Genomic DNA, 16,609 nt, shown 5'->3' on the forward strand with positions numbered 1-16,609 from the left:
AGGTTCTCACTTCTTCAAATCTGGCATACAGAGGGTAATTAGGGACCTCTCCTGGTGTAGCATTGTGTTTGATGGGCAGTGTGTTAGCCACAGTAACAGAAAACCCCATTATGAAGTACTTCCAAACAGCAGAAGGATGCATTTTTGCTGTGATATTTCAAACCCCATTCTGAGACTTCTCTATCAGAGCAAGACTAATTCTTACACATAAAATAGCCTGTTAGAAGCTTGTCTGAGAACACTGGTTAGAAAGTCAAGAGAACAGCTCGTCATCCAGTGGCAGCAGAGATCTGGTAAAAGAGAAAGTAGGAAAAGCCATAGACCTTCAACCTTGAAGTAAGGAAGGATAGTAGTATTGTCGTCAGAAGAGTTGTACAAACTGGTTTGTTATCCAAAGCCTTATGCTCTTCAACTGTTTATGTTAACTCTAGGTGCATTGCAGTGAGCTGTTGTCAGTTAATGTTAAATCTCAAAAAATCCAAATGTTTTTCAGTACTGAAATCTGAATGCTGGTAAAAGTTGGTTATTAATTAAGAACAATGAGCAAAATAAACCTGAACTTTACCCAGGCCTTAAATACAGATTATCTCATAAACAACAGAAGTCTAATCAATATTGATTTTTGTGAGATTGCTGTTAATTCACAACCCAGCCCGTTTAGTTGTGAACATACTCAGTGTTTTTAAAAGTTGTTCAGATGATAGCTGTTTGCAAACAGTTTGCTTTGATTGTTTATTGATCATTATTATTTAATTATTTATACTATGTGATTGGGCTATCGTAATATTCCCAGAGACCAATACAAGCTTGAGTGGAATACCCCGTGATCAGATTCCTGTGTTTTGAGTCCCATAGCTGTGAGGGTATGAAGGGTATGCAGTTGCTTCAAGTCCAATTTGTGTCTGAATACTGGCAAAAGCAATTGCACGTTGAAATCTGACCTTCTACAATACAGCCCCAAACAGTAAACATTGACTTGAAATTGAGCGAAACACTGACAGTTCTGAGAAATGTGCACACACAGATTTCTGCATCTGCCTTTGTGACATAGTTCCTGCAGGTTGATGATTATGGTGTAATTAGTAGTACAGCAATCACAGGACAGGCATCAATTCAGGTACGCAAAACCATCTGGTGTCCTCATTACATACTTGAGCAGAGGCCAAAGTGTTTCAGCCTCCTTTCTATCTGGATTAACATGACCAAGCATGTATTTATCCATGCTGTAAACAGACGTCTATTTCCAAATCAAATATGCTAATAGAGAATGTCTTCACTATGGTGTTTCAGTTCTGTGCTCCCGTGTTTCACCTTGTATTTCTGATCACGTTATGGGCAAAAGACTAAGAGCATGAGACTGGCCATGCCACATCAGACAAAAGATTCATCTGGCTTGGCATCCTGTCTCTCATTGCAAGCAAAGCAAGCGTCTTGAGAAACTTCTAGCTAAGCAAAAGCTTTATAAATGATATAATGGATATAACTTGAGTGAAAAAAGAAAGTTACTATTAACAAGATAGCTTTTTCCACTTAATAGACCATATAGTTAACCATACTCCAGAAATTTTGTGTGTAAATTTTTGTATGCATATACTTTGCTTATGTGCAAACTAATCTAATCTTGGTATTTTAAAAAGCCTTTCCACAGCGTTCGCATAGACTGTAAATACACTGTAACCATGTAAGTGCATATGGTACTATTTCCTAAAGTGAAAGGAGGCATGCTACGTAACCACATAAAACAAATAATAATACCAGCAATAATAACAATTAATGTAGAAACAACTTTGAATGATTCTGAGCATTTCTAACCCATTCATGAGATTTTAGGATAAAGAATAGAAATTACAACTGGGCATGGGCAAAGCATGCTCTTTCAGAGAGTAAAACTGCATCTGTTAATGTGAGACTATTTAAAATATACCTTCTCTGGGGATTTTGAAAAATCATAATGATTTTTCAGAGATTTCTGTGGCAGAGAGTCTTTGTAGAAAGCACCTCCTTGTGCAACTATTACTTTGTAAATTAATTACTTTTTGCTATCTGTATTAAAGAATGGCGTTTGTTATTCCGTGATTCACATTCACAATCGTGAAAAACTGTCTCAGCTACATGCTATTGCAGGTTTTTTCTGTGAAATATAGTTCTTGGATAAGGTGCTGGACTAAATGTGAACTGGCTTTGTCTTCTACAACTGCCTTTCAGTTGGTTTGGCTTAAATATGCGCTAGATCCTGAGTATTATAAATAAATCTTTGATATAGAAACAAGGTCTTTTACTAAAAGTATGGTACAGCAAGGAACAGCCTTGTGAGTGACATTAGTGCTCCAATATTCGTTTCTGTTTTGAAAAGCACTCTTGTTCGCATTTTTGGCTGTAAATTGCCAGGGATACTAGTCACATCATCCATTGTAACTGCTTCTGAGCCTCACCTTTTATTTCAGTTGCTGTAGACACTGAAACCACAGCATTTGTAGATCAGCTGAGTATGTAACAGTGTGATTAACAATACTTTTCTAAAATATTCCACAGTGACCACAAAACAATTTCAATTAAGTGTTGTTGAAATTCCCTTTCTGCCATTCTAAATGCTGTGAATAGATAAAAGTTAATTGAGGTTAAGATAACATTTAATTAATTCACTATGACACTAATATAGCATCCTATCTATTCAGAGATACGGGGTCCATTGAAGTGTTCATATTTGGACTACAAATGAGAAGCGCAGGGAATATAAGTTTAAACTTTGAAGGTAACAGGCATGTTTATTTTCTCAGACTAGTAAGTTGAGTGAAAAGACCCCTTTCTATCTCTGACAGCTGTGTAGAAGAGACCTGCATGTGCGGACGTACCTCTGTGCGGCAAACATTGTGTGTCTGTGTCCATACAGAGATAAAAATAATTCCTTTCATATTTGGTTCTCTGCAATGAAGTTATTTATTGGATATTGATAAGGAATCTGATCCTTCTGTCAAGCAAAGAATTGAAAAATACTTTTGTCTAGGAAACTGTAGGCTGAGTTCATAGTTCAAAACTGTGGACATAAAATCCAGCTGCAAATGCACATTTTAATGAGATTATAAACTATAAAATTGTCAATAAAATTTGTAAGTGGTGAATATTAATACGTACTTATAACTATATAAAAAGGCTCAAACAGCAGGCTTTTAGTCAAGGGGAATAAAACCAACTGCTTTACCTACCAACTTTTAATTAGTGAATGGAGAGTCATGTTGGTGATCTATCTGATGATATATCAGTGTGTCGTGTCCTTCCTCATGATTATGACAAAAATGTAATGGGGCACCTCAGCTTCTCTGCTTTGGAAGTGAGTCTGGTTGCAGTCCTCTTCGTTTACAAGGAGTATACAAAAATCCCATTTCCCTGGATAGAAAAGGAATCAAATAAGAGATTGGTTTTGCTCGCAGCTTTAAAATCCTTGGCAAGGCAATTCCTTCATAAGCCCCTCTTTTGGATATTCCCGTTTACCTTTTCCTAGTATATTTATGCGTCTAGGGATTTTCTTTTTCCCCTCGTACTTTGTAGTGTTTTCCTCTGCCTCTTGTAGACACACACTTTGTGGTTCTGCCAGTCGACCTGTGAGTCCCTGGAAAGTCTCTGTGCAGAATACTTTGGGCAATGGCCTTTTTTATTTTGGCTACTAAAAAATAAAGGGAAATTTAACCGCTGCTTCATTTAGACTGAACAGCATAGCAGCAGTTAGGCTCAATAATTTCAATGTATAATCCAAAACAAAACAAGAAATGTTCCTTATCATTGGTTTTTGGTTTTTTTTTCCAGTATTTATTTTGTAGGGTATAAAAGCTCTGCCTCAGCATACAGTTTTACCTGCACTCAGTTTCAACACAACAAAGAATTTAAGAATGTATGTAATTAAAGTGGGGATGTGCACTAAAAATCAAGTCTCTATTGATCTTCTTTGCTGACGTGGCTGTCTTTGGACTGTGTGTGTTTTTTGATATATTTCCACAGCCAGGTACAGTCCATCTACTATCTACTGTAAGTTGGATAGACAGTCTTTGTCCGAAATTTCTGAAGATTCTTAATATGTCACTTAATATTTCCAACCAAGTAATAATCTGTAGGTGGAAATCCCATAGTAGTTTCTCTAATTTCTGTAATATAAAATATATTCAACCTTGTTTTAACAGGGTAAGAAACAAGAAGTTCCTAAAGAAGAACAGGGACCAACAACAAAGAATTTGGATTTCTGGGCACAGCTTATTACTCTGATGGTCACCATTATAGATGAAGATAAAACAGCATATACACCTGTTTTGAACCAGTAAGTAATTACTTTCCCCATAAAAATTAAGAGTCATGGATTTCTTAAGATAAGGACAGCAAATACACCTGAATCAGTAGTTGTATTTTAAATATAATCTAGCTAGAGGGTTTTTTTAAAATACAGAATATAACATTGACATAGTTTGATAAAGACTTAGTGCTCTGATTGTGGAAAGATAACTTTTTGTTTTAGGAACACTAAAGACAGAATCACAGAATGGTCATATGTGGGATATGAACCATCCCAGAAAGTTAAGTAGCAAAATATTATGTAAGAGAAATAAATGGATAGACAGAAGGGAAAGTTCAGTGAAATTGTGTAATGGTATAAATGTTACTATAGTATCTTGGCACCGAGGTTTTCAAATCACGCTGAGACGTTTTTAGGCATTATAATAGAGTTTTAGCAATGTATATGTAAAAGAATAATGAACTTCACAAAAAGACCCTCTCCAGATTTCTGATTGACTAGAGAGAAAGCCTAGCCAGGCTGACTTGAAAATTTATAAAATGGAGAGCGATATCCTGCACTTCCCAGAGATGGAAGTTGACTTCTCAGAATTGAAGATGTAACAGATGAGGGAGGTACAATCAATAACCAAGACAAGTTGAATAACGTATGGTTGATACACTAGTAGAGAAGAGAGCGCAAATCGATAAACACTGAAGGAGCAGATAGAGTGCTGGGGTTTGAAAATGAAATATACAGAAGGAGTGCAAAGGAACATATTTCACATATTAAGGCTGGATAAACGGATGTCGCACTAATTGAAATGTGACATGATGAGGGCCTAGGGAAAAGTTTTAGCTCTTTTCGCTCTTTGGAGCTATTTTACAGAGAGATTCTGGAAAATCTGGGCATAGTCTAGCTGTGATGACATGCAAAAGTTAAAATTGAAACTTATATCCATATAATGGCTAAGCAACAGAGGTGTCTGCGGTGGCATTTAATGGAATTGCCTGAAGGGAAGCAAGAACAAGCCCATTTCTTTCAGCCAAAATAGGGTAGATACTGAAAGGCACTCGGTACAGAGAGATGCACTTATCTGTTGATAAAAGGTATGGTGCCTTTATATGGACCCACAGTATAATTACCAAAGAAACTCCTGGTGATAACCAGAAGTTGAAAGATATTTCATTGCCTTCTGATTCCTTCCTTTGCTTTAAATAAATGAGGGATTGTTTCAGTCCTGGGTAATAAACATCTCTCTGTTCAGTCATTTCCTGCATTGGCTTTATTAAGGAACAAGTTCTTACCCTACAGAGGAAAGAAAACTCTTTTCCTCTTTACTGCATTTATATAACTTAGTGGGAAGCTCCTCTATTAATGAAAGCTCATTTTATTGTCTGACTGTATAACAAATATACTTATTATAAAACATCTAACTGGAACAAATTCATACATGTGTTTCATTTCAGTCTTTTCATTGAAATTAAACAAGAGTAATTGGGGGTTAAGTATCCTAAAAATTGTTCTAACTATGTTCTTATGCAAATGTGAGGGAGAAAGGAATGGGATAAAGAGCAGAGTTCCTCTGAGAGGATTAGGAGATTCCCTAAAGTACACCTGAATGTGTAAAATGTGAAAAGAGAATCAGGAGTGGGCAGAGTTGGGGCAGATTAAGGGAGTTTGTTGTGTGTGACTTCTTTCCCATTTTCACTGTTGTTTTGGAAGTGGAAAGGTGAACACAGGGAATAGAGTCTTTGAGAAACAGGAGACATCAAGAGCAAGAGATGAATAGGTTGTGGGTGGAAAAATTTCAAAAACTCTTCAGAGTTGCTTTGAATACTTTTTTTTTTTTTTAAGAAAATCTTCTCCTAACACAAAAGTAACATATAAAAACTGTTGAGAAAAATTATAGTCTCTACCCCCTCGCTTACCCCAGAAAAGAAAATCGATGAAAGGAAAATATAAGTTGAATGCATAAGAATATTGCAAAACTAAGACTCCTCACCAGAAATATATGGCCATGCAGTGTCTCGATGGAATATTCAGGCCTATGACCATTTGAATCCTGTTGTAGAAATGAGGTTACTGAAGATGCCCAGGAGAGCTCCAAGCATTCTGATAGGAGTTTTCACAATGGTATAATGTTGCTCACAATTTGTTCCTCAACCAGTTTTGGAAGCTCTATTTTTATATCTACCTTGCAGGCAAAAAAGATGCTGTGATAGAGCAGTTTGAACTGTTTCAGATGATGAATCCAAATGAAACGTGACATGCTTGCCCCAGCAAGCATTGCAGCAACTGAAAGGCCATACCAGACCATTCAGTGGGAATTGTGTGGGTAACCTGCAAGATGTTATATGACATAAGAAACCTGACAAGTTTGAGGGGAAAAATCTGAAGTCTGGTATTTAAGTTGTAAAATTCTCATTCTACTAGTTAAAACAATGTAAAATGTGATTGAAACCTGATTCACTAGCAAATCTAGGATTTTCCTAGCACTTGTCAAATATGCATTGTACACACTGTGAGGGAGCAGAAGTTGCTATCAAAATAAAATATCTGTCCAAAAAAAAGAACAACAAATCAAGAACAAAGTCTTCAACTGAAATGTGCTCGTGCATTTGGAAATCTGAACTTTTTGCCTCTGCACATCTTTAGTAAAAAGCTTTCCATTTCATTGTATAGCACATATACTCAGAGTAGTTATGTGTGTTGTTATAATACAAATTTAAGAAACAAGGCAGCTCTGGTGAGACTTTTAAATTTGTTATTTACTGATTCTTACATCTTTGCAATGTAAGGATCTGTTTTCTTTCCTCTGTGAACACTGTGTGTTTCATACTCCTATTTAGTACTTTAGTACTTCATAGAATCATAGAATACCAGGTGGGAAGGTACCTCAAGGATCATCTGATCCAACCTTTCTTGGCAAAAGCACAGTCTAGACAAGGTGGCCCAGATGGGGAATCCACCACTTCCCTGAGGATATTATTCCAATGGCTGATCATTTTCATTGTGAAAAATTTTCCTCTTGTGTCCAGTTGTAATATCCCCAGGAGTAACTTGTGCCCATTACCCCTTGTCTTCTCCATGTGACTCCTTGTAAAAAGGGAGTCTCCATCTTCTTTGTAGCCACTGTAAATACTGGAACGTGGTGATAAGGTCTCCCCTAATCCTTCTTTTCTCAAGGCTGAAAAAAGCCAATTCTCTCAGCCTTTCCTCATATGGTAGGCTTCCCAGTCCTTGGATCATCTTGGTGACCCTTCTCTGGACCCTCTCCAGCCTGTCCGCATCATTTTGTTTAGTGGGGACCAAAACCGAACACAATATTCCAGGTGTGGCCTGAGAAGCGCTGAGTAGAGTGAGATAATGACTTCTTTATCTCTGCTGATGCCCTTGTTGATGCAGCCGAGCATCCTGTTGGCTTTCTTTGCCACAGCAGCACATTCTTCACTCATACTGAGCTGTTTGTCCGCCAGGACCCCCAGGTCCCTTTCCACAGAGCTGCTTCCCAGCTGGATAGATCCCAGCGTGTGCTGTGCTCCTGGATTATGTTTTCCCAGGTGCAAGACCTTATACTTGTCCTTGTTGAACTTCATCAGGTTCTTGTTAGCCCACTCTTCCAGCCTATCCAGGTCTTCAAAAGGGAAAGCCACCCTGCAGGAAGTGACCAGTTCCCTGTTCATTTTGGTGCCATCAGTAAACTTCATCTGGGAACTTAATCCCGCCATCCAGGTCACTTATGTTTAATACAAACAGCTTTGGGACCAGTATCGATCCCTGGGGGACCCCATTTGTGACAGGTTGCCAGTCTGAAAAGGAGCTAGAGACCACCACCCTCTGGTTGCAGCCTGTCAGCCAGTGCCCCAGCCACTGCACAGACCACTTGTCTAAACAGTAACGCGTCAGTTTCTCTAGGAGACGGCTGTGGCGAACCATGTCAAAAGCCTTGGAGAAAGCCAGGTAGCAAATGTGCGCCACTCGTCCCTCGTCAACCAAGCAGGTTCCTTTATCATAGAAGGTGATCAGGTTTGTCAAGCACAATTTGTCCTTGGTGAATCCGTGCTCAGTTTTCCCAATCACATGCTTCATTTAACTTGTGGGAGCACCCAGGAGGATTCGTTCCATAACTTTCCCAGGGGCTGAAGTAAGACTGATGGGACTACAATTTCCCGGATCCTCCTTTAAGCCCTTCTTGTAGATGGGGGTGACATTAGCTGCCTTCTTACAGTCTTCTGGGAAGTCCACTGATCTCCATGACTTCTCAAAGATTATGGAGAGTGGCCTTGCAATGATATCAGCCAGTTCTCTTAACACCCTTGGGTGGACATTGTCAGGGCCCATTGATCTGTAGGGGTAAAGGTCCTGCAATAGTTTGCAGACCAACTTCTTCACTGACGGTGGCTCTGTGCATCAACCTGGATTTTTGTTCCCACGGCCTGAGGCCCAATGGTGCTGGTAAAGACAGAGGTGAAGAAAGCGTTGAGAACCTTTGCCTTTTCAGCATTATCAGTGACTAATTCACCACTCCTGTTTAACAGCAGGCCAATATTTTCCTGCCGTATCTGCTTGTTGTTTACATACCTGAAGAACCTTTTCTTGTAGCTTTTGACATCTCTGCCAATCTAAATTTGAGCTGAGCTTTTGTTTTTCTAACTGCATCTCTGCACACCCTGGCAATGCCCTTGTAGTTCTCAACAGGTATTCATCTGCTTTTCTATCTCTGGTACACTTCTGTTTTGTTTTTCAGCACACTCAGACGCTCATAGTTAAGCCAAGGGGGTCTCTTGCTCCACCTACTTCCCTTACCTTTAAAGGGGATGAACTGGTTTTGCACTTCCAGGAGAGCGTTCCTGAAAAACTTCCAGCACTTGCTAGCTCCTTTATCCTCCATGGAAGCTTCCCACAGAATCCCTCCCATTGCCCATTATCAATTACACTTCGTTCTGTGGGAGCCTACGAGTATCACTTGTTTCATTAAACTTGTGACCTTTATCCTGTTTAACAAGGCAATGTTTTGTTATTTCACAGGACCCGCTGTCATTTTCTCATGTAGGTATTTGTCTTGTCCATTATGTTTTCTTCAGGAAAAGGAACATTGCTTTGGTGAAAAATAAAAACTTTGGATAGGTGGAGGATAGGGCACAAAAAGGGAAAATAAATGAACTCTTTCCTCAAGTTTTAAATAGAGTACATATTTTCCAAAATCGGAGAGAACTTTTAAGAACTAGTGAATCAGTGACCATCCCCAGCACTCCAGAGATAGTGCAATCTAACCTGTTGCTGCATGCACAGCACAAAAATGAGTGTGTTCACACCCCAGGACCAGACTCTAGCACCTGAATGAGACTGAACCCACCATGTATGGAATATGAGCTGTTCTGAGAATGTGCATCTGAGGTTCAGGGACTTTGATATTCTTAAAATGTTGCAGACTGCAGATTTGACAGCACAAATTAAGAAAAAGCATTTTTAAATGTTGTGACAGGAATTTCTTAGTTTAGGATTGAAATAGAGACATGCAGTACTATCTAGAATAAATGCTTTTGGGGTTTATTTACATTTTGCCTCATACATTGAGTCTTCGCGTTTTCTTTCAAGCTGAGTTCTATTTCATTCCATTGATCTGGGCTTTTATATATAGCACTTTGTTAGAACTAGCCAGTGTAAACAGTTTTCATTAAATCTTTGCTTAATTAAAATCAATAGAGAGAAGACGTTCATAAGTGGCTAGCTTTTATATGCAGTTTAGTGTTTTTGGAAATACATTGAAATAATCATGTCCAGGCAACTTAATAGTTAATTTATTTCTCATTAAAACCCAGCAAATTCTGTTTATTAAGAAGTTCCACCAAATAGTATTGTATGGTTGACATACAAGTTGAGGATGAGACTGTCATGCGAGGAAGGCAATTTTAATAGCAATGTTTTGGATAAACTGAGATTTTATAGTATTGCTCAAAGAATGGCAGAGAAAGTGGGAAAATTATGGCCTATGGGACAGAAATAATTGTAGCAAGAGGAAACAGTGACTAATAGAGCACTCTCCCGGTTGTCCTCTTGCTTCACTGAGAAATGAGAAAATGTGTGGCTTTTACAGAGGTTAGAAAACGTAATTTGTAGTGGTTCATGTGGGAAATTTCACTGATATTTGCTACGTAGGGACCAAATTCTGGAATGGTTTGCAAAAGAAAAGTCTTCTTACCTAAAAATAAGGTGACAAAATACAAATAATACAAAATTCCTTACTTATATAGATGCTTTAGAATGTTACCTTTGATTATCGCTTCCCTTTAATAAGTCAGCTGCTGCTGTTGCTTGTGTGGAAATTCTTTAGCATGTGGAAAAATTTGTATGCTTCTGGTGTGTGTTAAGCTTTGTTAGCTTCTCATATAGAATAACACTGCAACAATAACTCTGATAGTTGCATAATACCCATAACAATGAAAGCTGCATATACCCATCAGTCTCTGATTGTTGTAAATATGGAAACTAGCATGATTTTAGAAAGGAAGTTCAGAGACAATTTGGGATTAAGTATACACGTAGCCCATAAAAACGAAGTTAAAGTATAAAAATGATGGAAACAGGTATTTTACTAAATGCTTAGACAAAGGGAACAAAGAGAAGATTGACTCCACAACAACAGAAAATGCAAATCCTTGTGTGGATTCACACACAGGAAAGAACCCCAAATTTTCCATTATATGTCGTTCTTAGACCACAGGCTTAACAGTGATCAAAAGGACAGCACGTGTTGACTGCTATAGTTGTGCTTCATTACCGTGATGGATGAGGTGTTAACCAAATTGTAGAATAATGAGCTTAATAATGACTATTAGGCAGGTACTCGTAATGCAGGAGACTGAAGGAGGCTCTCCCCTTTATGTGCTGCTTTACAGTTTCCAGAGTTATAGCGCCTCTGCTTTTGAGAGCAGATCATGACTACCATCATCCTGTTAGAACAAATGATCTCAAAAGGAAAAGCTGTTTGTATAAACTAGTCCTTACGTGAATGCTATTAACTGTCCTTCCAACTTGATGGAGAAATTCTAGGATGCATACTTCTTTTCTGACAAATGTGTCTCTCATGTTCCTTCAATTATATCTCCTTCCTCTGAGTAGGGTAAAAGATTTTGCAAAATGCAATTAAGTCCCTAATTCCCTTCTTGGGTTTCTTTCAAAGAGTTTGGTCTGAGAGAGGACTTGGGATTTATTCCAGTAATTGCATTTCTGGAGTACAGTTAAGATAGAGCTTAGGAAAAAAGAGAAATAGCTTTGCTTTTTTCTTTTTTTTTTTTTTTGGCCGCCTTTTACCTGAAATCCAGGAACCTGAAATGCTGTTTTCATTAGAGTAAGGAATATGTGATAGGAGTCAATGCTTATTTACATAAAGATGTACCTAGATTATTGGTTCTGTCTCCTTGCTCAGAATGACCAGATGAGCCATAGCACAGAAGTATGGCACCCAGTAAGCTCCTTGTCTTCCATTTCTGTCACCAACCATTTTAAGAATTCTTAGGGCTTTTTCTGCCTGCAGCTCACACAACTTCAAGATGGTGTCTGTCTTTTGATTTGCAAAAATAAACCCTAGGCTGTCCAACTTAGTTCTGACTAACCATTTGACTCGTTTCTTATGCAGTCCAGCTCTTTCTACCATATGAGGAGATTTGATCTCTTTCTCTAGAGCTTGTCAGAGTGTGTGGCATACCCTTTGGCTTTATTTGGATTAGTTTTTGAATCCAAGCCCCACTTTAGCATCCATTAACATCTTGTGCACAGCAATAAATCATGCTAAGAAATCCTTTAGCTGTCTGTAACTTATTTGGAATTGAGTAATAATTTCAGTCCTTTAGTGAGGGATGGTTTTTCACTGCACTCGTTCGTCTGTAAGTTTCTCTTACATCAAACCTAGTAAGAAACAAAGAATCTGCCCTGCGTGTGACTGTAATTGTTGTGTGTTTTGCCAGAGAACCAGAGAACTTCTAAACTAATCTAACTACCTGGGTCTGTGAAGAATGTGACTATGAATTTTTTAAATAGAGTGAATTTAAAAGACTCTTCTAGGGGGCTCATGTTTTCTTTATATTTTAATGCTTTGACTAATTTTTGCTTTCAATTGTGTGTGTATTTTGATACATGTTGGAATTTCCCTTCAGTTGTGGCCCCAAATGCAGATAAACCAGTGGTGACTGCTTTGAACTGTGACATATGGCTTTCTGGAGCGGTGTCTGAGTATTCTATGTGAAGGTCACTTTTAGGCAAAACAAATAGAGTTATACAGCGTATTCTGGCATTATTCTTAGCCAGAATGATCTATTACAGTTGAAAAAAACATTATTGCTGCTACTGACATTTGGAACCAAACTCAAGATGTGCCAGAACTATTTATAGCACAAATTAAAAGTTGTACTTACAGTTTTCAAGTACTGATTTTAGCATTATAACATGAAGGAATGCAATATAACAACGAATTTAAAAGAAGCTGTCGTCTTTTTTACAATACTATTTTTAGGGTCCTCCAAGGCGTTTTAACAGTGGCTGCAAATGTCAAGCCTAGGCTGTTTTCCTTCTTCTTTACCTATAGATGTATAGATGTTAAAATTAGAAAATTAAGAGGGTGTTGAAAATACTAAAGATACATAGTATACTTAGAAGCAAAACCATTTGAACAAATTAATACTGAAGAATAGCAGGCATAATAAAATCTCAGTCATGCTTTGCTCTGCAGTTTACATTACTGCTTATTGTATACAATCCTAATGTGATCATTTTTCAAAAGGCTGAAAATGCAGCCTGTCGGTTCAGTCAGACAGTGAAATATGGCTGACGGGATACTAAGTGCATCTCTGACAAAGTGCAATCTGGGAGCAAGGGAAGAGTAAGCTTTTTGGGAGACGTGTACTTGGAGATAAATATCAAATGTTAATTGATCACCTGGAATTTTCTATTCTAATTTATTTCACATTTCCTCTGAATAGTCCTGTAATAGTATGTGTATATATATTGATACGTATGTATGTATATTAAAGCAAACTAGAACCGTGTCGGGGTTGGGAAGAGGGCTCAGAAGGGAGATTCAAAAGCTTAAGTTCTCTTGCTGACTGACATTCACCTGTCACAGGATCTTAAGCAAGTCATTTCTACTTTGCCTTCTTCCCCATTGCCTGTCTTCTCTTTTTAAACTGTGTGTTTTGAAGGTCAGTGATTTTCTTTTATTACGTATTTTAAAGTTCCTGCATAGTAATCTCTTAAACCTCCCAGAAGCTTCTAAGTGCTACTGTAATGCAAATAATAAATTATGTATTATTATTACATGACTAATCTTAGAAACATGAGTAACCAAATTAAAGTAAACGTGACTGCTCATGCATAAAGCTGTCTCTGAGGAAAATTATGGCAGGAGTGGTACATACTGTAGCCAGACCAATTACACTTCCCCACAGGAAAAAAGGCTTGCACTTGTATTTAGTACATACATACATAAAGTCTTCATCGGTATTCTGCAGTCTCAGTTGTGCATGTACCCTTATACGCTTAATCGAATGCACAAATGGTATTATAACAATGGGGTAGATTTTTTAAAATGCATAGTAAAAGTTAGGAAGATTAAAACCAGATAGGTTAGTATAAATTGTGAAGTAGACATGACACAATTTTCAGTCCTTCCCTTAGATAAGGTACAAACCACCCAGCAAGTAACAGAGAGTAGAAGCGTAATGTGAAAATTGCCAATATTTTCCAGTCGCTCCGGGCAGATGGTAAGCCACTAGAAGCATTCTTGATTCTTTCCTAGAAGAATGAAGACTGGAAAAAAGTCCTGCAGGCATTAACCAGCTTGTCACTGCATGACAGATTGCTTCGTAACAATCAAATCAACAAAAATGAACGTAATGTTCATTGAAAGAATACAGACATTTCCCACGTTGTTCACACAAACAGTCCTGCTTGTGGAGTTAAATGGAACATTCCTTTCAAGCTTGTCATTTTACAGTTGGTTTCTCTACTTGCTCTGGTAGGACCAATTTGTATTGGCATTTGTACTTACCACAGAGATGCTGATGTATGTTGACATTAGATTTCAAGCACAGTCTGTCAGCCTGCCCTCATCACTCCTGTGTTGGAATCAGTGATGCTGCTCCTCTAAATGAGATCTGCAAAGTCATTATCTGTGTAAGACAGTGCAGAAGATGCAGATCATGGTGTGTAATGAGATTTACTATCACTGTCTTACACGTTAAGTCCTAACAGTAAGGGAGCTGAAAGAGGAAGATACCTTGCATTATCAGCAGCATGGAGGTCAATGGACACAAGGTCTGGGATGTGGTATAAGAAATACCTAAACCGTAGTCTGCTTGAATGGTGCCACCTCTGCTACAATTAGTGAAGCTGTACCAGCTTCGCTGATGGATATGTGGAGTTTAACTGAATGGAGAACTTTTGATACATTTGGGAGAAGTGTGGAAGGAAGCTTCTGTTTCTGATGTGCTACATTTAACAAAGTATGTAAAAAATCTGCCCATTTGAAGTTCTACAAGGCTTTAACTTATTTTCTTGAGATCTATTTTAGTATGCCCACACTTGCTTAAGAACTCTGTCAAATGGAAATGAAGTGGCTAATCGAGACTTTTGTGGACAATTTGACATGTTTTAAAATGCCTATTTCAATGGTTTCTCTTGGGCTTGTATTTAAAATACATAAGTGATTCTTTGATTTGAATAAGAAATTAAAAGGTCATTTGGATATATTTTTTTTTTTATCTATGGAGATCTCAAAGAATTATTTTTTTTTATTCCAGGGGTGTTTTTAATTGCCTCTTTTCAGGCTTTGATAAAGTAGCTCTTAGAAACCGTGACATTCGTTAATAAAACAAATTTCATGCAGCGGAAGAATGTTAATCAAAACACAGTACTATGAAAAGCTCAGCTACCTTTTTAGCAATTTAAAGACCTTAAGAAGAGACCAAATCCTGCTACCCTCATGAATAAAGCTGCTAGTGCAGTGAGTTGTAGTTTGCATAATAACACATTGGGCTGCATTAGGAAGACCACAGCCCACAAGCTGAAGGAAGCGATTACTTCCTTCTGGTCGGAACCTGTGACGCTGCATTTGGATGGTTGTTTCCAGTCTTGACTTCCCAGTACAGAACAGACATTGTCAAACTGGAGAACTACAGTGGAGGACAGCCAAGAAGATTAGGGGGATGGAACACGTGATGTGTGAGGAGAGCTGAGGGAACAGTTTGTACAGCCCGAGGAAAACACAGCTAAGGGCAGTGCTGATCGCATCCTTCAACTTCCCAATGAGGTGTTATAAGGAAAAGACAGAGCCAAACCACTTCTAGAAGTGCACAGTAAAAGGCACGAGCACAATTTTCAGGTAGGGAAACTCATATTGGCTATACAGCTGCAAATCCACTTCCCACAGTGATCAAACATTGAAATATGTTGCCCAGAAAGGTTGTATCAGTTTAATGTTTGGAGGTAGCCAGAATTCAGCTGTACAGGCCCTGAGCAACCTGACATAACGTTGAGGTTCTCTCTGCTTTAAGCTAGATGACCTTCAGATGTCCATTCCAGCTTAAATTGTTCAAAAATTCTGTAAAAATAGCTCAATGCTGTAGTTACAATGTGATAAGCAATTAGTTTTACTTTCTGAATTGGGATTAAATTATCTGGAAGTCACACCATGGTGCTGTAGGAAAATTTCATGAAATAGAGTCTAGCTGAACCCTGGCAAGCTACGTGATGTTATTTCCAGGCATGTTAATGCTTGGAGAAGTATATTTTATGGCTAATATTGCAGCACAATGAGATCTACGGGTATATTAGGTACTAGTTCATTAGCACGTTAAATCAATTTCACTGGCTGAAAATGTTGATTAGGTTAACTGTCCACATTACATTAGTAACCTACTTTGGACAAATTAAAAATCTATTATTTGAGTCTCTGATGAATACACCTACAGGTATCATAACTGCCATGAAGCAAATTAATTACATGTGAAAAGTAAAAGTTTTATACTAAAATACAGTGGGCTTTCTGTTGTATGACCATTTTTGTCACAGTAGTCTCCTGCTAAGAGGTCCGTATTGGATGAAATGAAACAGGATGTATGGAAATGGCGGTCGATCCTGCAGGGATGTATACAAAAATGTGTCCATGGGATGATAAAATTGCAAATATCCATACCCTAGGCACTGGATGGAAGGATTTCTTTGGTCTGTCCAGTTGATTATGCATTAGGTTTATATTTCTCAGGGACAAAGAAGTCACTATCTCTGGGCATGAACTTCAGGTACCTAACTGAAGCCTGGTGGGATGCATCGAGGACACTGAGTCAAACTACA

At 38.1% G+C, this 16,609-nt stretch overlaps 1 protein-coding gene across 1 annotated transcript in view; it reads left to right on the forward strand.

Annotated features, from left to right (window-relative positions):
- UNC13C (unc-13 homolog C (C. elegans)) overlaps positions 1 to 16,609 on the forward strand; it is a 176,190-nt gene that overhangs the window by 98,832 nt on the left and 60,749 nt on the right. Inside the window, exon 17 of the mRNA XM_009885724.1 lies at positions 4,173 to 4,306. Within this exon, the coding sequence (XP_009884026.1) occupies positions 4,173 to 4,306 (134 nt within the window). The remainder of the gene's footprint in view (positions 1 to 4,172; positions 4,307 to 16,609) is intronic.

The sequence above is a fragment of the Charadrius vociferus genome, unplaced genomic scaffold (genome assembly GCF_000708025.1).
Source record: "Charadrius vociferus isolate BGI_N301 unplaced genomic scaffold, ASM70802v2 scaffold325, whole genome shotgun sequence".
Lineage (NCBI taxonomy): Eukaryota > Metazoa > Chordata > Aves > Charadriiformes > Charadriidae > Charadrius > Charadrius vociferus.